The sequence below is a fragment of the Cebidichthys violaceus genome, unplaced genomic scaffold (assembly GCF_023349555.1).
Source record: "Cebidichthys violaceus isolate CVI_PGR_0920_01 unplaced genomic scaffold, fCebVio1.0.p SCAF_3, whole genome shotgun sequence".
NCBI classification, from domain to species: domain Eukaryota; kingdom Metazoa; phylum Chordata; class Actinopteri; order Perciformes; family Stichaeidae; genus Cebidichthys; species Cebidichthys violaceus.
The window spans coordinates 16,462,002-16,486,147 of NW_027176483.1; the positions used below are offsets into that span (position 1 = coordinate 16,462,002).

The 24,146-nt window shown below is 46.4% G+C and overlaps 1 protein-coding gene across 3 annotated transcripts in view; it reads left to right on the top strand.

Annotated features, from left to right (window-relative positions):
* Positions 1–24,146, top strand: part of hipk2 (homeodomain interacting protein kinase 2) — a 70,284-nt gene that overhangs the window by 38,957 nt on the left and 7,181 nt on the right. Inside the window, exons 3-13 of one of the 3 annotated variants that reach the window (XM_068722480.1) lie at positions 9,372–9,495; positions 10,177–10,296; positions 11,563–11,649; positions 11,770–11,799; positions 15,091–15,275; positions 15,388–15,550; positions 17,612–17,837; positions 18,544–18,665; positions 21,676–21,806; positions 22,781–22,963; positions 23,112–23,435. In XM_068722480.1, the coding sequence (XP_068578581.1) occupies positions 9,372–9,495; positions 10,177–10,296; positions 11,563–11,649; positions 11,770–11,799; positions 15,091–15,275; positions 15,388–15,550; positions 17,612–17,837; positions 18,544–18,665; positions 21,676–21,806; positions 22,781–22,963; positions 23,112–23,435 (1,695 nt within the window). The remainder of the gene's footprint in view (positions 1–9,371; positions 9,496–10,176; positions 10,297–11,562; positions 11,650–11,769; positions 11,800–15,090; positions 15,276–15,387; positions 15,551–17,611; positions 17,838–18,543; positions 18,666–21,675; positions 21,807–22,780; positions 22,964–23,111; positions 23,436–24,146) is intronic. The other 2 variants (XM_068722481.1, XM_068722482.1) reach the window with 2 other exon arrangements.

The following is a 24,146-nucleotide window of genomic DNA, read 5'->3' on the forward strand; positions in this document are numbered from 1 at the left end:
AAGGCCTATTCGTCCAAATTCCTCACGAAAGCCTTAATAGTCCTGCTGTTGTTTGTCTACGTGATGACATTTCTAATTCTTGTCAGGAAAGAATGCAGCATGACAAACGGCGTTAAGAGTGTCTGAAGGCCCAGCAAGCAGGCGGCATGCTGGGGCAGATCGAGGGACACGAGTCTGAGGAGGGAAGATCGAAGGCTCCACCTTTCCCAAAGGACACTCCGGAGGGAATTAGTGTGTTTGGGGATCTATTTATTTTCTTGTATGCTTATGTGATCGCTGTCATGCGCGCAGGATGTTAATCGCGACAAAGGGACAGGGTGGGTCAGTCTGATCTGACCACATTTGGGTGACAGTCAGTCTGTCCTATCCACTCTCTAATTAACCATGAGTCTGCTGCACTCCAGGGACTCACACACACGTACACCACAAAGAACAGAGAGCCGCACAGATAGACCGGCAGACACTGAGGCAAGCACATAAAGACGGTTAAGGCTGGGGAATCTCATCCTGGAGGACTATCCCTGTGTTAAATTTTAGAGAGAGGTGGGGAGCCGCTCTATAGGACCTGTGTGAGCTTTAGTTACAGCTCTCTGAGGCCCTGTAGCTTGTTGTGAGGCAGCGCAGCCTTGGGCACCGAGAATTCATGTCACACAGAGTAGAATTTGATTATGCAGGAGATGGTATTACTGCCCGACTGGGTGGGAGGAAGGAAGACGGTAGTCAAACAAGATATGGTGATAGAGAGTGGGAAGGGTGAATGGGGGGGATGGGTGGAGGTAGAGAAGTGCAGCGCATGCCGTACTGTATGTCAGTGCATGCCGGGGTGGGGGTACGATGGAGGGGAATTTTGCAGTCTGCCTTGCAAATCTCTCCCCCATGTGCTCTTTCACTTGCCCCAGAAATAAGGAACTAGTCAACCAGAGCAGCGTTTGTGATTGAAACTGTGCTGGTGCGTGTGTGTGTGTTTTGCACGTGTGTTTGTGTGTCTTGAATGGCAGGGAGACGTATGTCATTACGGTAGGACGGCGCCCCCGTGGCTCCTCGCTATATGTTCTCGGGCGCCACATTTCAAATGGATTTTCGGTGTCTGTTGTTTTACCACATACCCAGTATGTACGGCTCCGCCAGCCAACCACATTGATTGTGGCCCCCAACCCCCCCTTTTCTCTCCCCCACTATCAATAGATCTTTGTCTCAGTCCCCCTAAATCAACAGAATGGGACATATCAATGCAGAGTCTTGCGATTTCTTGCTCTGGACTGTATTGGACTAAAGCAACTACTGGAGGAAGCTAGACAATAAAACGACTATAAAGCCCATCAACCAGACAGCAGAAAATACAGACAAACCGCAAGAGAGGGAGACAGACAGACAGTCCGTCAAGCAAGCAGATGAGATTGTGATTGGTTTGGCCAGCAGTTTACATAACTGTCATGCTGGGCTCTTTGACTGAAAGGCTGTGACAGAACAACACGATAGATATATACAGTCTGTTCTGCAGTTTCAGCCTGGGCTGTGGGCTGCCCTGCTGCGGCTTGCCCTGTGCTGGACAGGATTTAAGTCCAGCTCAACGAATCCCTCGTACACTCTAATCTGCTGAAGTGATCAAGGCTTTGGTTTTAGCATCCCTCTGCCACGAGCGGACCCAATCTCATCAGCCCGACTGACGGAGGCGTCTGCGGAGTGCGTCCCGCTGCCCGCTATATGCGGCTTTCGTGTCTGTTTTGGTGAACGTCTCGGCCGAGGCGGCAGGCTTGCCAGCTGGTTGACTGAGTGACTGCATGTTAGAATGTGTTACATCGTCTGTCTGCATTTCTGCCATTAGTTTAGCTTCACCCACTCGTGGCCAGCTCTCTGTGTGACCCACATATTTCCTCTGAGCTTGTTGACAGTGGGGAGTATAGAGACTAACAGAGAATGAGGGTGTGATGGCTTCATTCTGAAGGGGTCAGCACCAGATTTAATATTTTCCAAGAAAACATGTCTCTCTTGTGAAATATAATTGTTTTGCCAGAATGTGTTATCCATACCTATTTTTAAGTAATTGTTTAGAGATTTCACTAAAGTCTGATTATCATGGAGCAAGGCTGCACATGCCTGAGGGTTGGGTCAGTGGCTGGTAGACTGGCCTAATACTGTCTGACTGTCAGTCTAATACCCTAATAGGGCTGGAGAGACTTGAGGCTCCCTCTCTGCGTCCCCTACATCTTCTCTGCAGGCTGTCTGCTGAGCGGAGAGCATCACTGTATGACAGATACCCATCATTTACTGATCGCAAATCCTTCCCGGCACTCTTCCCTTTGACAAGAGAGGCAGAGGGGACAGAATATGTGTGTGTGTGTGTGTGTGTGTGTGTGTGTGTGTGTGTGTAGGTAGGGTGGCTGGGTGTTGATGGAGAGGGCATCCATCTTCCATTGTCGTGCCCACACCAACATCTCCATCTTTCCCTGCCTCATCTCCTTTCTGTCGTTTCTCCCTCTCCTTCCACCTCCAATCCGTTGAAAGAGGTTTGTCCCTTTGACCCCTGCACCAGGCGATGGGGGTTGGGGGTACAGAGGGTACTGCGGGGAGCGGTGGACAGCCCGCTGGCTGCAGGTGGAAATGAGATGTATTACTTATAGGATCAGCCGCCTGCTGGAAAATAATAATAACCACAAGAAAGGGGTAATTACCAACCAGGAGCAATGAACCGCTGCATAGACGTCTAAACGTACAACTGAACTGCGTTGTAGCTACGCTTCATTGTTTGGTTTTTGTAGTTGTTAGCGTTGCTAATGGAAACTTTTGCAAGCAGAGGGAGAAGAAAGAGAGAGGGCGGGTGTAAAGGGGTACCACACTGCTGGGGGGAGAAAGTCTCCATAGCAGCAAATGTATTGCTGGGCCAATAAAACATGTGTTTGATGCTCTGTGTTACCTAACAGTAAATCTGATACGTTATCTAACACTGCTATGAACACAGCACCATTTAAAAAAAACAGCATAGGGTGATGCCATGTGAGAGAATGTGACATATCCCGTGTGCTAATATTGACTGTGCCACGCTTCGACAACAGGGCTCCATGTGCCATGCGTACCGCGGTGACAGGGGTGGCCCTCTGCCCACTGAAGAGTTAAATGTGCGATGGTGAGACTGGGAGAGTGAACAGCTACAACCTTTGAGCATTAAAATGCTATCTAGCTCTCAGTTACAGTTTACTCCCTCTGTACTTCAGGTTGTGTTCAATCAGCACAAGCATACAAGCAGCTGTCATATTTCATTAGCCTGCTATGATGCATTTGAGGTGCTGCAATCACAGCTTTTGTTTGAATTGAGATTGCTCATATGTGTCTGCAAGTTTCTCCGTTGCTTTTTGCATTAACAGTCCCATTGACCAGTTTTTGGTGATATCGACCCCTCCCTTTGTAAGAAACACCCTCTCTCCTTCTTTCCTTCCATAGGCCTTCACGTGCCTTGTTGTAATGCATTGCTAGAGCAACAGGGATACTTTAACAAGTAATACAGTGACAGCCTCGTCAGCGCTTTCACTGTGCCTTTTTCTGAGAGCGAGAGAAAGGGGAAAAAAGTGTGAGCAAGGCCTGTTTTCAGGACCTTGAGCACCAGGAATGTCGCCCCTGCTAAGAGAGTGAGACAACATTTCTCAAGGACTTTGTAAAAAAAAAAAATGTACCTTGTCCAGATACAACCCTCCTCCTTTCCACCCCTAAACCACCTGGACCACACAGTCTCTAAATTTGAATGCAGTCTACAGCCCCTGCCTAGATAAATGTGCTTACATGATTACTGCCATGCTTTGCTTGTGTGCAGTGCGGCATTTTCTGATGCGATGGGAGCAGGTGGAGCGGTTGGAGAGGTGTAGTGTGTACTGTACGTATGTGTGTGTCTCGGGTTGGGGCGGGCTCCCGCGAGCCACAGGTGCACGGTAGGGGATGTAGCTCTGCACATTGATTTCACAGTCAGCGACCACCGTGCAATATATCTACAAAAGTGTTTCTCTATGGTGCGTCTTCAAAGAGGTTTTGGAGGAACTTTTGAGGGCATGAATATGTAGATGAGTTGCCCGCGGGAGGAAGGGAGTCATTCACAGCACCAACCCGAGCCTTTTACATTAGGCAAGGAAGTGTGGGATGGAGAGAGGGGAAGAGGCAAAGAGAAGGAAGGAAAGGGACAGAGGACAAGCAGACAGAGGGGACAAAAGTTAATGGCAGGCTCTTTTCTCATGAAGTGCTTTTTCCTTTTAGCACTGGACGACTGTCTCTCTCTCTAACCAGCACTATGTCAAAACACTGCTCTCAAAATACCCAGCATACGATCTTATTTACCTTCGGTATACATGCTGCTCTTTACGTATAACTCCCTGCCTGCCTGTTGAATAAAACATAGTTGCATTATGAAGTCTTCGAAACAGAAAGGAAAGAGATCAAACCCATTACCTCTGACTGGCTGACCCCTGTATGTGTGTGTGTGTGTGTGTGTGTGTGTGTGTGTGTGTGTGTGTGTGTGTGTGTGTGTGTTTCGAAATGCTGCGGGGGTCCAGGGATCCATCAGTCTCCCGTCTGGAGCCAAGCTAAGGGAAGGTCAGCCTGATGGATACATCCTGACATGCACACAGCCTGTGATGTCAGCAATGTGGGCGTCTGCGCCTATGCGTCCGCATCGTGTGTTCATGTGTGTGTGTGTGTGTGTGTGTGTGTGTGTGTGTGTGTGTGTGTGTGTGTGTGTGTGTGTGGGCTGGCAGGCCAGCCAAGCGAAGGCACAGTTCAACAGAGCAGAGGGCGGACAGGCGAGCAGGGGAGGGGGCGCTAGCCTGGCCTCGGCGCCCTAGTTTTAGGGGTTTGAAGGGGTTTTTGCTGGCAGTGGGGCTTTAAGGAGGGGGTGGATGGTGAGGCTGGGTGAGGTGTAGGGGTTGGCTGCGATGGCAGAGGGGACGGGTGAAGGGGCTGAGGTGTAGGGGTGGGCTGGGGTGGCAGAAGAAAGGCTCCATTCATGAGTCGTGCCATCTCTGGCTCCCAAGGGGTCTGGGGCTCATCAATGACCAGGCCAGCTGGGAGGATGTCAGCATGCAGACTCTCTCCCTCCCTCTCTCTCCCTCTCTCTGCCTCCCTCACCCTCACCCATCTCACCCTCCCTCTTTCTTTTGTCAGGGGCCAGTGCTGTCAGAGCCACTAGCCCTAACACTGAGGCCTCTCATGCAGTTGGGTCCCCATTGAGATCCGGAGAAAGCCTCTGGCTAGCCGGTGGTTTGCACACCGTCTGTGCTCTATTTGACATCTATGGTCTGCGGCGAGACGCTCACCACCAACCGAGGAGGAGCACTGTCTGTGGTAGTCATGCCAACTGGAGATGAGCTAGGTGGGGTGCAGCTAAAAGGGTGATAAATTGGCATTGTCAGCTGAATGTAGCACGCTCAGATGGTGTATCCAAGCACCTTGATTATAGAGATTACCAGGAGGCAAGGATGTAGTTTATAGCCATACTAGTGGCTCTATGGATGGTAATGTGATCCCCCGGTTTTCCTACAGTGCCACCATGAGGTTCACATTTGTGGCTCAGACTGACATGTCACAACAACTATTAGAGGGCTTGCCATGGAATTTGGTCACTTTTGTAATTGGTTATTTTTGACCAAGTACTTAATAACATGCCAAACTAATGGTCACCTGACGTTACGGTGACCATTTTACCTGCTCGACATCAGCACAGTAGCCTCGCCCGAATTTTAGCATGCTAATAAAGTTTGCCTAACTATAGCATGGCTATGGACTCTTAATAATGTTGTTCTGTCTTTGACCCATGAAAATCACTGATGGACAAAAGAGTAATTTCCTATGAAACATTACTCTTCTGGTGTCCTTTTTTGATTTTAAACAATTAAGTTAAGTCTTGATATACCCCAGAATTCCTTTAACCAAATAGTCAAAAACAAACAAAAATGTGACAACTTAACATCTGGCTGCTTTGTGTGCTGTTTTTTAAACTTTCAATAGAGATTAACTATGACATCCCCTCTAGCATCGAAAACTGAAATGGCCCTATCTGCATAAATTGTCATTCTCATGTGCTCTGCTACTTTACGAAGGAAAGGGGGACAGGAAAGGAGCAAGGTTTGTGAGCTGCGCAGATGTGTGTGCTGTTTATCACTGCCAGTGAAAGGCCTGCCTCAGCAGCAGCTGTGGGGCGCTTTGCATGCGATGGCAGCAGTGCATTGGTAGGGGCAGATTTGCATTTGTGGTTTCATATCATGAGCTACGACGTTACTCCCTCTCTCTTCCTTCCTCTCTTCATTTGCTCTCTCTCTCTCTCTCTCTCTCTCCCTCTCTCTCTCTCTTTCTCTCTCTGACTTTTGCTGAACGGGAGGAGCTTTCTATGAGAGGCAGAGGAGCCATGAGAACAGCCTAAGTGGAGCATTGGAGCATAACTCAGGAAGGCTCAGGCTGAAACGGATCCAAGCATAACATCAACACTAGCAAATGTCACCATCACACTCAAGGGCAAAGTCCATGTGGTCATGGCACACAGCTATACACACATGAATAGAAACATTGCACTAAAGCCGAATACCTAATTCTGCTCTAATGAAAGTACATTCTGTCCGTTATGAAAGCCACCTTTCTTTGACATTTAGTGTGAATTACATACCATGATGGTGACTCATGTTTGAAGTGACTTATTAGTTCAGTGTCTTGGTAAAAAAAGAAAAAAAGGGAAAAGTTGAAGGTGCTGGGGTCCGCATGTGTCCGCTGGAGTCACCGTGATCTGGAGGACCATCTGATGAAAGGGTTTCCTGTGGCTTTCATCTCCACAATGTGTTTTGATGGGGATCATTTTCTCGCAGCTGAGTCAAAAAACAGCTTCATGTTGTGAGAACAGCCTGTGCATTCTGCAGCTCACAATGGCTCGTACACATTTTGGTTTTCCCAAAGTCAAGAGAACGCATACTCACACAAATAATGCATGTTTAGTGTTTTTGTGTAGGAATGAGTCCTATTTAGATGACAAATGCAGCACAGAACTGCTGGGCTGCTGCAGTACATTGGTTTCATTATATCGTTTGAAATATCACATAGGTAGAAAACACAATATATGTGATGATGATGGAGTGCTGCTTGTTTCTATTATCAACGTCTACACAGACAGCGTGACAAGCAATGAGTTGAAAGTACCAACAGTGATATTTGAATATATAAATAGAACACAATCTTCACAAACGTCTCTATCGTACTGTGTATGTCAAGGAGATGTTGTCATTAAACTGTTATTAAAATGATTTGGCTTCTGTCTCTGAAGACTTTAAATTGACCAACTCCAAAGGAATTCTGGATAACAAGATGGTTAAGTGTGTTTATTAGCGTGTGCATTCCTCTGGTTTGATTGAGCACATCTCCTGCTTGAAGAGCACTCCTATAGTTTACTCATATGTTTGCCTCTCTGTGTGGTGGTCTACCTGTCCACATGTGCGTACAGCTGTTTTTGTTCCCTCTCCCTTATGGCCACTGTGAAAGTGCAGCTATTCTAGCAGGCTGTTATGAGGAGGATCATGCTGACCCCAGCCCTGGTCTCCATCTCTTTCCTACCTTCGGCAGACCTCGCTCTTCCCCGTAGCCTCATAGCAGGCTCCTTCATTCCTCTTTGGCAGCCTCTTGATCGACGTCTCGGCTCATTGTGTGTGAAGGTGTCTTTGTATTGGTGTGTAATGGTGCCCTAAGATACTGTTGCTAGCGTGTTGTATTGGCTTCTGTTCCACTGCTGCCCTCCAGACCCCAATAACCACCTTTTGTGACAGGAGCTCTTCACTGAGCTCCTCGCTGCTCCCCCTCACTTGCTTTATTTGTCTTGAACTCTCTCCGTCTTGTTCCGGTATTATTTTTCTTATCCAGCATCTCATCGTCTATCCTCGTGGCGTCTCCTGCCTTTCTATATTAGAACCATCTCAGTATACAATGACTCGCCTGTACCCTCTTTTCATTTTTGCTTTTTTTGTCAGCGAGCAATGAATAGAGGGCACAGAGCTACAGTTGGAAATTAGCTTTTAAGTATGCGAGGTATGTTCATTAATTCTCCTCCAAACCCCCCCCCCCCCGAACAGGCGTATAAAGTCCTTTAGCGGACCCCATGCTGTTTTCCATACTCTCCGTTTCCCTGGTACCTACAGTTCCAACGGGACCGTTTCTCTCTCTGTGACCCTGCCAGAGACCGCCCCGGCTTAGGGGGGAGCGCTAGTCTAGTTACCATGGTCACAGCAATCAGCATTGTCAACTCAGCCATGAATGATAAACTTTCCAAGATTAGCCTTAAGATCCTGTGATCTGTGTGTCATGCTGTTAATATGTTATTAATACATAGAGAAGGATTTCCGTTTCAGCAGTTCAGTCTGGATTGAAAGTTATAGAGTGGCTAAGTCTCACCAATAGGTAAGGTGTAAGACCAAAAGCGTCTCCCATATGTTGATGACAGCCAGACAACCTCTTGAAAGGGCTTTGGATTGTTAGAGAGCAGAGTCACTGTGTTCTTGGTTATTTTAAGCCCCATCAGAGACGTGAGCTCACAAGAAGTGTATTAGTCTTTCTGACAGGATATAAAACATGTTGAATGGAAATTGGCAATTGTTTCGGACTGCGGTGCTGCTCAAATAACTGAAGCAATATTTCTTCTTCTTTTATCAAATCATAGATATTTATCTCCTCTTCCACTGAAATGGTCTCTTTGTGCATTACTGTTAAGAGTGTATGTATGACTAGGAAAAAGCCAGTGTCTAGGAATTAAGCGCTGGCATTATTAACTGAAATGCAGCCCACTAAAAGCCCGTATGAAGCTCATTGCATGCTCCACAGAATCTTTATGTTTTTTTTATTTTAGCTGTTTTTTTAATGGCATAATTGCTTCCACATTGCTTTGTGGCTGTGGACCGGGGGACTCAGTAAACATACCGTTCTACCTCTAGCAGAGCTCCTGCATGTTTATCAATCAGTTATCTGCCATGTGGCACCTTGAAAAACTGCTTAAACAAGTGATATGATAAAAATGACGACCTACTGCACAAGGCTACATTGAGTGATCAATGTTAAGATATCATAACAGCCTTCAGACATTGAAGATTAATGGATTGATTGATTGTCTGTCTTGGTGTGGAAAAGTGTGTGTGCGTGCAAAACAAAATGTAATCATCTGAGTGTTTGTTGTCCAATTTGATCATATTGGCTTTGGAAACTCTGCAGCTCACTCCTACATCAGATTATTTCATCTTCTGACCTGTGTGTACTGCGCTGGGCTTATTTGTCTGAGTCCTTGTCAGTCACAGCACAGCTGTGCTCGGTGGGGCCTTATACATTTATGTCTGATTTCTAACAATACGGTGTGTTTTCTCCATCCACAGGGCACCGGAGATCATCCTGGGCCTGCCGTTCTGTGAGGCCATAGACATGTGGTCCCTGGGCTGTGTGATAGCCGAGCTCTTCCTGGGATGGCCCCTCTACCCCGGAGCCTCAGAGTTTGATCAGGTAACCTATGATGATCGCTCGGACCTCCAAGCTGTCTCCTGACCTCTGTGCCACTCATAATTGTGTGTGCTCAAATAATCACGACTCTGACTTCATGTGCGGTTGCATTTACGTATATGTATATGCATTTGCTCCGCAAGTTAGCGCTTGTGAGTGTGTTTGGGAGGGTGGGGTGCTTCTCCAATCCCCCTGACAGCCCCTGATGATTCTTGCGCAGCCTCCCTGTTTATCTGAACAGATGCCACAGAGCCACTTGTCCAATTAGCGCAGGCCCTGTGCTCCAGAGCAAGACATTGCCGCGTTCCCCCTTCTCTATCAGTCAGACGAGGCTCAGTGGGAAAACCTTGAGCAAGTTGTGCTCCATCACTGAACAAGCCCGCCTGATATTTCACAAGCCCGAAAACTTTGCAAAGTGTCTCATTTACAAGTCTCAAATCAATCTGAGACTCTTGAGTTGAGGTCATGTTTGGGTGCAATGCATATCGCAGCCATTTAAGTCTGGAGTAGTTAATTTCAGCAAAGATCTTACATCTGCCGAAAGAACATGAATCCTAAAGTTTTAGCCTTTTTTTTTGGTCATTGGTGGTATTCACCGTGCTCCCCAATTCAATACAACTTATAGCTCAATCATGCATATGATGTGAAAAGTCTCACGTGCATTTTTTATCTTCTGTCTTTCAGATTCGGTATATCTCACAGACACAGGGTCTGCCTGCAGAGTATCTGTTGAGTGCGGGGACAAAAACCACCAGGTTCTTCAACAGAGACCCCGACTCCACCTATCCTCTCTGGAGACTTAAGGTACAGCTGGAATGATAGAGATGCATGCGCACAAACACACAAATGCCTTCCGGTAAAGCATCAAGAACATCCTTCTAACAGCAGGTGATATTTTTGCCAGCAATACCTGTCATTAATATTTGACGACACTCTGGCACACTCTTGTGTGAGGCCTTGACGACCCTGGCTATAAAGAAAGTCAGAGAGTAATGAGAGCAAAGTGGATCTCTGTGGGAGGATTTGTCAAATGGAGGCCCGGCCTGATGAATCCGGCTCAGAGGGTGTCTGCTCCAACCCCTTCCACTGTCCCTCCATGTAGGCCACTCAATGAGGAGGTCCGCTCCTTTCCTTTTTACCCTCATTAACTTAAATTGAACTTTTGTTCTGCAGGGTAGTGATGTCTTTACAGTGTCTGATCCGGCTGAGCCTAGGATTTTCCTTTTCTTCTAAGAGCCTAGTGCGTTTGCTTCCTATGAATCCCATTAACACACCATGTTAATTGCCCTTTAAATGAAGTCATATAGCAACATAGAGTACATAGTGAATGCTCTCGGGTCAGCTGTCCATGAGCTTTTAGCAGTTGTCAGGTAAAAGGTGTGCAACCTTTTCATGTTTTTGCTCAAATTTAAGAATTTCTCAGTCAAAAAATGCATGATGTATGTTTCGTGCTTTGGAGGCCTTTTTTCTAACACATTGAATAAGGGGCTCTTTGAGGTCCTGAAGATAAGAGGTGACAGCAGCATTGTAGGGAAGACACCGACCCGACACCACTGCTGTAACTAGTCTCTTTGCTTTGTGGAAAATCAAACGTCAAGGCATCCTGACCACTTTTTTTCCATCCCGAAGAGTGATTGCTCAGCTTTAATTTGACCTTGCCATGTGTTTCCACGTAACAGCAGCTGCATCGCTTTGCTGACTGTAATTAAAAATATCATGTGTTCAGTGAGCTGGCTTCTAAAGTCAACCTTTGAAAAAGAGTGATCGCCTGTGTTCAAGTGTTTAAGTGAAAGTGTGTCCATGTGCACTTGTGTGAAAAGCGTGTGTGCAGTTTACATTCTGCATGTCATCTCAGTGATATAGCGTGGGCCTCCACATGCCCCCCCCCCCCATCTTCCCTGGCTGTTAGATGAGTGTTTGTGTGCTACCCCAGGGTTGCTCGGAGGGCAAGCCGAGTCCTGCTGCACATCAACAACAAGAGGCTGTAATGAGCCAAATGTAAATAGTGCGTTTCCAGAGGGGAAGTGTGATGTGGATTTGAGAGGAACATCTGCTTCTTGTCTCCCGCAGACTCCAGAGGACCACGAGGGTGAAACGGGGATCAAGTCCAAGGAAGCTCGCAAGTACATCTTCAACTGCCTGGATGATATGGCGCAGGTATGCTGATTCAGTAACACAAAGCATGACTCTCTCCCCCACGAATCGTACCAATAGATATATTATTTGCCTTTGCTCTGTCTTTTGCTTGAATGACAACCACCTGTCTCGCATTTGAAGCTTCAACTGATGAGTCTACCCAGGTCCCAGGTCAGTTTGATCCATCACATCCCGAGAATTATCCATCAAATATTTGAAATCTTTTAAAATATTTATGCTGCCAAGGCCTGATCTCCAGATGCAGTGTAGCTCTGCTTCTATATGGAAGTTTACAAAGTGAAAGAAAAGCAGCTGTTCACTGGAACCCCTCCTCAAATCTGCCTCTGCTCTTCATTTTGCTTAACCGCTGTCAAATAAGCTACAGACATTTATGCTGAGCATGTGGTAAGGGTGGTTAATGTATATATATATATATATATATATATACAGTTTGCTTTCTTATTTAAACTGGAGTGAGTGTTGTGGCTATGTTTTCACTTTGTATGTCTATAGTACATGTACAGTAAGTATGTAGACGACAAGGGAACAAAATATTTTACTCTCGCACACACACCAGTTTTTCAGACCAGCTCAGTGGGACCCGCACCATGTTGTGTCTTCATGACTCAGCTGGTTAGCCCCTCTCTCCCTGCAGTCCTACATGTCGCCTGTGGGAATCTGCTTGTTAAGAAGCTCATGTTTAACCCCAGGAAGTGACTTACATTACAACGAGACTTCTATATGGAAAAGCCCTGCTACTGAATGCGGCTACATCTAATGTCACTTTCCTCGATGACTCAGCGTGAAATTGGTCTCTCCGCGGTGGGAAAGTTCACATGTAGCCATTACATTTTGATAGGACGTGCCTGACAGGGAGATGATATTAAGTGTTGTTTTGTTCACCCTTACTTGGCCAAATACCGGTTCTGCCGACAGATATGGCAGCGTGGTGGAAAATTACACTGTTTTTCCCAGGGCCCCTTCGAATCTGTGACAGTACTCTCATGTCATCATGCACCTCGATCCTTCCTCTGATCCTCTGATAATGACGAGCCAAGGGATAAGACTTAAGCAGGTGAATTATTTCTTTTTGAAAATGGCCGACTTGGTGCCCAACCAGGAGCAGCTTCTGGAGACTGTCCATGTGGATAAGTAGTGACTTAAGTGATGGAGACAATTATGGTTGTCCAGTAGTGCCCAGGGCCGTTGTCAGGCCTGTCTGGAATAACATGCTGTCGGCTAGGACATGATAGTATCGCTGCCCGGGCTTGTTGAGTTTACAGCGCACACACACACACACACACACACACACACACACACACACACACACACACACACACACGCAGTTTAATGAAACCAACCTGCACTGGTATGATATCCCCTGGGTCATCTCTGTCTCCTACGCTTCAAGCTCTGTGTCCCATCTTTCTCTCACTGCAGCAGCCTGATTCAGCTTACCACAAAGGCGATACAGCAGAGCTGCACAAGCTTAATGTGGGAGAAAACTGCCTATTTTGCCCCATCTCACTATCCTCGGCCATATAAACAAGTCAGCATTGTGGACATCTGTCTCCGCGTGTATAATGGATGATGTAGCTGAAGGCCCTGAAAGACAGAGAGGCTGGGTGCCAGGAAGAGATAATGAACCTCCTCTCAGTCGTGGGAAATGTGGGGAGGCTTTAGTCACAAGTATATCTAATTTGAGTAAATCAGAGACCAACTTAGAGCAAATGCAGGATCCTGCTTGAGGCCTGATGTAGATGGAAGGAAGGCCTCCTCGAAAAATGCATTTGCTTTGATCTGCAATCCTTCAATATCTCGGTTGATAGGAGTGAAGCCATGGCAGCATGGCCTTTACCATGTCTTTTTTTTTTTTTTACAACATACACTTGCAAATACACTTTCACTCTCTTCTGCTATGCTCTTCCCACTGAATAATAAAGTTTATGGGTAAATCTGCACACGTCGTAGTGCTGTGCAGAAGACAGGCCTGCATCCTGCATGCTGAGCTCCACACCTCCTGAGGCGTAGCCCGGTCTGTCTCACTGCTCGACATCTGCCATCCCTACCCTTACTCCAGAGTGGCATGTCAGTGCTCCCCACGGCACAGATGTGGCTCCATAAAGAGCCGTCGACATACAAAACACGCAAGGCTGACCATATTTGTTGTAGCCCCTTGTCTTTATGTTTTTTTAGTGGCCTTTTTTTGATTTTCATTCAAGATTAGAGAATGTCAAATGTTCTCTTTTGCTGTTATTGAAAGAAAACGAAGCATGAAAATACATTTTCTATCGAGTAAATTCACATATCTTAATTTAATGGGCGATAGGAAAATTCCTTTTCTGGCTTCCGCTTCGAGCCTTCGAGTCTGATTATTGTGGCACCCCTCAGCCAACTCCCACCTGCTACCCATGAGCAACCAAACTGTGTACATTTCCCAAAGTCATCTCTTCCACTAGCAGAGGACGACGTGATTATGTCTCACCTCATTCTGCAGATTATTCCTTTATCACAGCCAGCGGAGGTGGCAAGCAGAGAGGAATGGTTACAGAGCCTGAATAACCTGCATAGAGAAAGAGAATTGAATCAGATTTGCAGTGTTGACTGGCAGCACATCTGATAGCCCCTGGAGCAGGCCTACAGATAAGCGCTGCGTCTTTATTAAAAACAGCCCCGCTACCTCTGCATGGCAGTCACAATAAACAAGGCTGCCTGTCTGCTGCTTCTGTCCCCGTCTCTGTCCTTGCACTGCCTGACAATCTGCTTGTTCGCTTAAACCCAGACTAGCTATATCACGACCTTGTCCCACTTCCTTCACTACCTCACCCCACATGTAAAAGCAAACCCAGTCCCCAGAGTTAGTCCCCTGCCTAACAAATCAATTCCTGCTAGTTTTGTGGGTTTTCATTAGAGCAAAGAATCTGCAGAAATGTGCTGCTTTGCCCCGTGTTCATCCATAACCCAAGCTGCAATACAGACGAATCGACACAATGTTCCAAGGCAGCTTCCCAGAACTGCTTCAAAACCCTATTTAAGTTAAGTTGTCTCGTGTCAGCTCTCTAAGAAGCTCTCACAAAATGGTGTCCTTTAAGAACGTTTTTATTTTTATTTTTTAAGGACTAGCCAATGGCAACATTTATTGGGTTCATGTTTTTGTTTGTTTTCACATCTCAGGAATAGATAAAAATCTCAGCGACGGCGCCAGGAGGTATTTCAAGTGGTGCTAGAAATACCAGCGCAAATGTTTATAATGTCACTAAGGTGCAAGGTTATCACCGGGTTCTGTGACACTCACACTGACACCCTAACTGATGAGGCCTTGTGAGTATTAATAGGCCCCTCTATGGGAATAAGTTGTGGGAGAGATTTTTTTTCTCTGTCGTCTGCGGAAACATGAGAGTCCTTGAATACTCAATCAGGCCCTGTGCTAACATGCTTGTGTGTCCGTTTTCGTGCCTCCAGGTGAACATGACGTCGGATCTGGAGGGGACCGAAATGCTGGCAGAGAAGGCCGACAGGAGGGAGTTCATCGACTTGTTAACCAAGATGCTGACCATTGACGCGGACAAGAGGATCACCCCAATCGAAACGCTCAACCACCCCTTTGTTACTATGACACACCTCCTCGATTTCCCGCACAGCACACAGTACGTACCGAACGGGCCTTGTTGTTGTTGTTCATATAATTATCATTCAAACATCTGCCGCTGTCACAATGCGCAGCACTCATTCCTGCTCCCTCCCTCTCTGTCCCTGCAGTGTGAAGTCGTGCTTCCAAAACATGGAGATCTGTAAGCGCCGTGTCAACATGTACGACACAGTCAACCAGAGCAAGACGCCCTTTATCACCCACGTGGCCCCCAGCACCTCCACCAACCTCACCATGACCTTCAACAACCAGCTGAACACTGTGCACAGCCAGGTAAAACCTCACTCATCAGTATGTTGGGCAACCACTGACAGAGAGAACTTTTATGCCGTCGGATGCAAGTATGTTAATTATTTTAGCTATGGTTTACGGCATTTCCATTGAAAAACATGGCATGAGAAATGTAGTGTGGAATATTTATCAAGCAAATGTATATATATATATATATCACAATGGATAATTAATGCCGAGCTGCCTCAGGCCACAAAACCAATGATGCGTCTTGCTTACAAACCCGGTGAACTGCTGTCTTCACCAAATAATTGTATTTTAAACGCCCAACTGTCAGTAGTTAAACAGCTCAGCAGCCCAAAAGCGGCCGTTTGTGTCTTTGTTCTATTTTTCTCTGTCCGTTCTTCCTGTCTGTCTGCATGTTTCCATGCTTACTTGCCTGCCTTTCTGCCTTGGTGCATGTATATCTGTCTGCCTGCATTTCTGTCTGTGCCCCGGGTCCTGTGGGATTGTCACAAAGTGCTGATTACACACATGACAAGCCCCACTTCCTGCTTGCCTTGCATTCTGGGGCTTTCAGGCCTTAAGAATCCCTTTACCAGGCTTCCTCTCCCTTTCCCTCCTCTCACTCCTGTCCTCCGCTGTCTTCTCCTCTTTCCTCCCATTTCCCGGGGTTGAGCCTGTGGTGCTTTACCGCTTCGTTCCCGTACGGTCTGTGAATCGAAACTGCTGACTTTTGGCTTATACCGGAATCACCGAGCTTCGTGTTGCAAGGTTCTCCAGATTGTGCTTTGTTACAACTCCTGCTCTCTCTCCCCCACCCCTCTCTTTAGTAAACAAAGTTCTTTATCACCAACTATATCGAGCCAGCTCACACTGTGTAGCATGCGACAAAAACCCCATCTTGCTGTGATTTAAATGGATTAACATTCCCTCAGCTTGTCTTTTCTGCTCGTGGCTCTCAGGGCATATAAACAGACTTAAGTTAGTGATTTATTCAGCTCGATTCATTTGCAAGGCTGGAATGCATCTTTGGCTTGTATTTTGCTGCTTCCGTGCTTGTTTATGATGAATGCCACAGTGCCATATTGATTATGTTCCCTCCCCTGGTGTTTATCGAACACGCTAAAGAGAGCAAATGAAAAATGAAAGCGCTGTCTCTCTATTTCCCTCCGCCCCTATGTGCGCTTAATGAAAGGGCTAAAATTAGACGGTGTCTCGCGGAGCAAATACTACTTACGAGATGAGCAAACGGTGTCTCTTAAAAGCATTTGTTTGTATCTAGGATGTTCCCAGGCAATCTGAGTATTCCACATGTCTTATTAATGGTCAAGACATGCTGGAGTTACCTAAGCTTACACAATTATATAATGACTGCTGGCTGGGAAATATTACTCCTGTCAGGCATATTGATTTGGGGGCTAGACAGTGAAGCTGTGACATGAAATGTCAAGTTTTGCTGCAGCTCATTATATTGGCTCATTATAACTCAGTTACATTTACATTTAAACAGTCTTAGTAATGTGATCTCCTTATGCCTTTAACACTCATCATTTAAGCGCGATAATACGGAAGATGTTTATGCTGCTGTGTGGTTTGTTGTAGCTAAATTGTGTACTGAGACATAATCATTTCATGTTCAGTATATTGTCACCAGAAGTCTAGACATTTTTACCCAGTAAATGCTGTAAATGATACCCGATTATCAAAATCTCGGTCTAAATGTGCTCTGGTGGCATTTTGCTCATTGATGGTTGATTATTCTACGGATTGTAGCATTGATTGCATCTCTCCTAACATTCTTTCCCTCCCTCTAATTAATCAAATCAACAGTCCGCATATTTTAAGACACTTTCAAATCAGTCGTCCAATTTCCTTATCCTTCCATTGGCTCTGATCTCTTATCTTGATCTGGAGGTTGTTTTGCATCTTTGTGTGTGTATTGTTTTTTTTTTTAGAATACTGTTATCGTTCTGTTTTTTTTATTTTTATTTACCGTGCCTGCTGTTCAACCCTCCCTCCCTGGAGCACTTCCACTTCCCTGTTGTTCCCATCAGTACCTCCACTCTCATGATTTTTATTTTGGTCCCATCATTCCTTTAGGCCACCAACCTGGTTCCCTCCTCCACCAACAATGCCACCCTTTCCTTTGCAAGTCCTGATGTCTCCATACTAAACTACCAATCTGCACTCTACCAGCCCTCCGCTGCCTCTATGGCAGCCGTGGCCCAGAGGAGCATGCCCCTGCAGCCGGGGCCTCCTCAGCTCTGCGCTGCTCGGCCCGACCCCTTCCAGCAGGCGCTCATCGTCTGCCCACCTGGCTTCCAAGGTAAGGACGTTTGACCAGTCAGTATGCATTAGTGTGAGTAAACAGAGTGGAATTTGTGGTCTGTGCAAAACCTAAAATCCCGGCCATGAGCGCCTGCACTAGAACATGACATATGGATTAAACACGACTAGACATTTATGTAATACAATACATACAGCTCTGGAGTCAGTTTTAGTTCTATCTCAGACAGTCTATGCACAGACAGTCACTTTTTGTCATTTCGTTTTGCAGTTTTGGTCTTGCACCATACAGGTAGAGTCAATCGTACCATAAAAACTGTCATTCCATGATAACTTGATGAGGCAATTAGTCATTGGAAAGGAAATTGAATATGTTTGTGTAAGGCTTACTCACCCCCGTTTGTCTCCTCTGTGTTTGCGCTGGGAGGGCAGAAAAGCTCTAAGGCATTATTCTGTTTGTTTATTTATTCTTTTTATGGAATGGGTGATAAAAAATCCATTATTAGAAGCTGTTTTTATACTATTGCCATGACTACTGTTTGTGTTTTTCTAAGTGCCGTTTCTATATTCGAACACAGAGCAGAGGGGTTTTGACATCTGTTGAATGCACATAAATCAGTGTGCAAATAAATCATGTTGTGTGATCTCTCGCTCTTAATGCTGCAGAAATGCATGATGTGTTTTTATTTTTATCAGTGACTGTGTTTTGTTGACATCCTCTGTACATGGGCTTTATTTGTGCACAGGGCTGCAGGCGTCCCCTTCCAAGCACACCAGTTACTCTGTGCGGATGGAGAATGCTGTTCCCATAGTGACGCAGGCCCCTGGTGCCCAGCCTCTGCAGATTCAACCTGGCCTGCTTACACAGGTAGAGTATCACAGAGAATGAACTAATAGAGTTTTTTGGCTCTGAAGACTAACAGTACCTTTCCGACTTGGAACTGCCCGCATTCAAACAAAGCTCTCTGCATTCTTTTTTTCATAAGCCTTCACTAAGAATAGTATCTATCGATGGAGGCTGGAAATCACTCAATGTTCCTGCCCCTGCCCCTGCTGGCAGCTGTTTTTTTCCTGAGCGCATTCAGGCCAAGCTCTCCTGTGCATTGCTTCCTGCCTCTCTCTCTCTCTCTCTCCTCTTACTCTCTCTCCCCCTCGCTCGCTCTTTCTGCTGTCCCGCTCTCCTGGAGGCTGAGGCTGCCATGGTCTGATGCACACAAAGGCAAGAGCCTTTCACACAGAGAAGGCCTTCACTGGAGCCTGCACAGTGGGGCCGAAGCTTTAGCTGCTAATATACAGTTGTTGGAAGTAACAGGGAGTGACTATGCATCACTCTCTCTGCACACACACACACACACACACACACACACACACACACACACACACACACACACACACACACACACACACACTGTAGACCACTTCCATCACCACACCACCTCTATCCCTATGGAAATTTCCATGACGGCTTTAAATATCCCTGTGAATCCAGGGAGTTTGAAGCGCTCCCTTATCTCCAGTTAATCATGCAGTAGGCAGGCAGACAGGCAGCGAAGCTCTGTGTGTGTGTGTGTGTGTGTGTGTGTGTGTGTGTGTGTGTGTGTGTACGTGTGTGTCTGTGTGTGTGCGCCTGTGTTTCTATGGTGGGTTAATCTGTCAGATACCAAATGGTGATTAGCTCCAGGGCTGCTTCCAAGTCAGGCGCTCCAAATTACAGGCCTCGGAGGATCCTGGGAGGTCAGGGGAAGCTTGGATGAGGCTCTGCATGACCAGAGAATTCACAACATCACCAGATCCATAGATATGATGGCTCAGTCAGAGGCAAAACGAATTAAAGCGTCTCCGTGTCTTTAAGGGAAATGTAAATTTCATGACCTGTTATATCAAGTGTGGCTCGCACATTGCTGCCCTGCTCTGCACGTACTTACCTCTGTCGGCACACATGTTAAACAAAGACATGCAAGAGTTAACGCAAGCAGATGGTTTATATAGGCCAGCGAGCAGCACACCTAATAACTAGGTTTGTGGTGTATTTATTCCTTTACGGTGGGAGGTCCCATGGGCGCGGACGAGTTGTCGGTCGCATTCTCCCGACCTGCGCCTTCACCCACCCACTGCTCACTGCTACCCATGCGCCCTTTGCCCACTTTGGACCCATGCAAGTTTAGCCCTGAGCACCCTGGGCGAGCAGATAGGGGGTAGAAGGAAGGAGGCTCTAAGCAGGGAGGCAGGGAGACCAGCAGGACCTTTATCTGGAGCAGGAATGCAGAAAATGTGGAAACAATTGGGGAGTGAGAGCTGGGGCTTTCAAAGCCCCGAGGTGACAAAGGGTTTTCACCCGGGGAGTGTAGGTCGAGGTGGGAGGCGGTGGGCCGCTGATAGTGATGGTGTACTCTGAGAAGAAAGAAATGGCCTCTTAACTGGGTTACCATTTCAGGGCAGACAGGCTGGTTACACAACGCAGACGCCGAGTGAGAGAGGCACGTAGAGTGCCGGGAATGGAGATAGAGCGAGCAGGAGGAGCGGGAGATGGATGGATGTATTACAGTCTCTTAATGGCATGTTGATAAAAGGCCTTGGATGTGGTCTTAGATGTAAAGACCATCTCCAGCTCCACAATGTTCCATTAGAGATGTCAGTCATCAGTGCACAGACAAGGCAGCACCGCTGGCCTGCAGATGCCCCCTGCAGCACTTCAACCACAGGCTTGTTGGTTTGGACTTTGCAACCTGCCTCAGACAAAAACAATTCCACTTCCACAAGCCTGCAGCCGGAATACAGAGCAGAACAGCTACTTTGTATCAGAATATAATGGAAACAGACAGCGCACAGCAAATATGTGAATACAAAGATAAAGGTTAAGATAAAGTTAAAAGATGAAGGTAAAAATAAAGTTACCGTAGCAAATACACAGATTATCTGCTTTGCATTTTGTATGGTGCCTCTCTGTCTCTGTCTCTCTCTCTCTCTCTCTCTCTCTCTCTCTCTCTCTCTCTCTCTCTCTCTCTCTCTCTCTCTCTCTCTCTCTCTTTGCCTGTCTGTCTGTGTGTCTTTCTCTTCCTCTATTTAAACGTGTGTGTGCTGCAGCACATACTGATGCTGTTGTAAATAGATGTGCAAATGGTATTAAAGGAACAATTCATTAGCCCTGACATTAAAGTGCTAATCAATAGAACTGCATTAAACTATTAGGGTTACACACGCAGTAACACACAAACACGTTCAGGCATGCATGCACGCACGCTCATCTTGGCACATCTTGGGGCACATAATGCCGGATACTCCTCCTGTTCTGCATCAGAAATACAAAGTAGCCTCTTTCACAGCAGCTTGAATAGGCCTACGAATTTAATTAGAACACAGGTTGATTTGACTCAAGTCAAACACATAATCACACTAACACACACACACACACACACACACACACACACACATACACTCACTCATATGAAAGCAGACAAAGAAAAGAGCTGCTGTACATCTTTATTAATTCCTGGTCTTATCTCCTTTGTCGATGGATGTCTCCTTGAAGCTGGCGAAGTTCATTTTACATGCCCAGTAGCTGGTTTAGACCAGCTGTTATGCACTTTGGAAAAGATACTGTAATTTATCACAACACCCTCAAAACTAATCAATGAGCTCAATGAGTTCCCTTTGTCCCTTCATTTATTATGCTTAAATGAAAAGACTCAATCATGGGTGACTTTGCAGTCCCTGAAAGACTTCAGAAAACAAATTAATAAAATGCATTGCTTGGTTGTTTTGTTACACAGCAGCTGACTGTTTTCCCTGTATCTCCTCTCTCTGTCCTTTCAACACTTCTGGTCTTCTCCCCCCCCTCCCTCTTTGTTTTTCCCCCACTCTGTGTTCTCTTCCCTCAGCAGGCCTGGCCCAGCGGCACCCAGCAGATCCTGCTGCCTCCAGCCTGGCAGCAGCTCACCCACACCTCAGTCCAGCATGCCACTGTCATCCCCGACTCCATGAGCAGCACACAGCCTCTTGCCAACTGGAGGTGAACAACACTGCTTTCTTTCTTGTAACTGCTCCCAGCCAGGCTTAACTTGATGTCAGAATATTGTGGCCTACTATTGTGGACTACAGTTTTTGAATCCACCTATCTTCTCCCAAGGATTTAGCTGGATAAATAAATCTAACTGGTTGACATGTGTCACTTTAAAGCTTCAAGAACAAAGCACTTTTATGAAATCAAGTTTATACACGTAACATTCGGGGCAAGACTGTAGGTCAGGGCAGACAAATTGATTTCAAAGGCCAGCAGTGGTTTTATGGCTTTTATAGGTCAAAACGTGCTATAGGAAGATGGTGTAGCATAAGACTGATTGACCGTGGAGCCTGCATCTCCCTGACAGCTTGTCCTTTATTGTCAATGAATCACAGTCACACACGTGAACACCGGTGCTTTTATAAGAGCAGATTTACCTCAGGGAGATGGGATATATGTACATGTAGAGACATCAGGTCTAGTATAGCCTGTCACGGCAATGACTCGATAAATGGATGGCTAGATGGCAGAAGCCGATCTGCAGGGATAAGGACGATGCAGGTATATATTGTGTTGCGGAGGACTGCTGGGGCCATGTATGCACAAATTCATTCGGCTCTGTCCATCTGTGACCAGACGCTCACCTCCCTGTCCCTCCCCTCCTTTACTGTCCAGTGGCAGCTCTGTTGTCCTCAGAGAGACGATTGGGAAAGTGTCGCACTTCCTCTGCAGAGCTATCGCTCCACAGCTGCTGGTGTCAGCTCCTCTGCCCTCCCTCTTCGCTCTCTCCGCTCACTTGTTCCCTCTCCTGCTTTCGTTCTCTTTTGAAAAGTTATCTGCTGCCACCCGCTGGCTTCTGTGGGAAATACTTGTCCCTGTCTTTCTTTTTTCTCACCAACGTTGGGTTTGATTATCCTGATATACCAATGTATTTTTCAGCGTGTCTTATTGTTGTGGTCACGTGAAACTGTGTTATGTTACAGGAATCCCCATCCACATGGCAGCCATTACAATCCCATCATGCAGCAGCCAGCCTTGTTGGCTGGCCACGTCACGCTCCCAACCAACCAGACGCTCAATGTGGGAGTGGCACACGTTATGAGGCAGCCCTCGACCAATAACAACTCCACTTCCAAAAAGAACAAACAGCACCAGATGTCTGCCAGGTACTGATTCTAGACTTATTGTAAATCATCCTAATGGCCTCTAAAGATAATCACATTAAGGTCATGATGTCTCACAGCTTTTGATCTACAGTGTCTGTGTATTTTTCCCCAATGTGACCCTCAACCCTCTTCTCTGTCTTTCAATAAGGAACATGTCTGCCTACGAGGTGTCGTCCTCTCAGGCGGTGCTGTCTCCACAGCGCTCCAAGCGGGTGAAGGAGAACACACCTCCGCGTTGCGCCGTGCTACAGAACGGCTCGGCCTCCAACTGCCCGCCCCTGCAGGGCTGTGGGGGTGGCGGGTGGGGGGCTAGCGAAGCAGAGCAGGCTTCCAGCACCACCCGCGACCACCAGCACCAGCACCACGTCCCCAGACAGACCATCATCATCCCCGACACGCCCAGCCCTGCAGTCAGCATCATCACCATCAGCAGTGACACGGATGAGGAAGAAGACCACAAACAAAAGAAGAGGTCAGTTCTGGGTTTTAAGGGATTCATGTGGTTCTGTGTCGCTCGGTTGATACAAGCTCAGAAGTTTGCTTGTTATTGCTCATCCTCATACAGTGAATTGCCACTGAGGTAAAAGGCCTGCTGGTGTGTCTTCACTATATGAACCTTCACAACAAACACATCGCAGAGGGCCAAGACAGAAAAAAAAAGAGACCTCTTTTGAAACATGTCATGCGTCTGCTTTGACTTAGCAGGATAGAGACATGTTTTCACCAATACCAGTAAAACTATTGTAAATAAGTTATCTGTGTTTTCTAGTATCAGATGACTATAAAAGTAATTTGATCTGAAGTCATAGAATGCTAATGGGGCCATGCAAGGCCAGTGGTAATTACTGTGGCAGTGGTACTTTGTGACCATGGATCAAATCAATTGTATAACCGTGCACTCATCTGACAACAGAAAAGATGTGCCAAAGACAAGTCCTGTATGATGTCCTCTACTGAAACACAAACTAAGCAATCACAGTCGTAGGAGAAAAAAGAAAGAAAGCCAAGCAGCTAGCAATTGTAACAATAGATTTATATACTGAAAAAATAACTCAAAAGTATGTTTTGACGCACATCATAAGGTTCAGTACTTGGCAGCAGCATATAGTCTACAATTAAAGAGAGCACGTAGAATCTGATCATGAAAAATACAGAGAAAACATTTAAGCATTAAACCAGCATA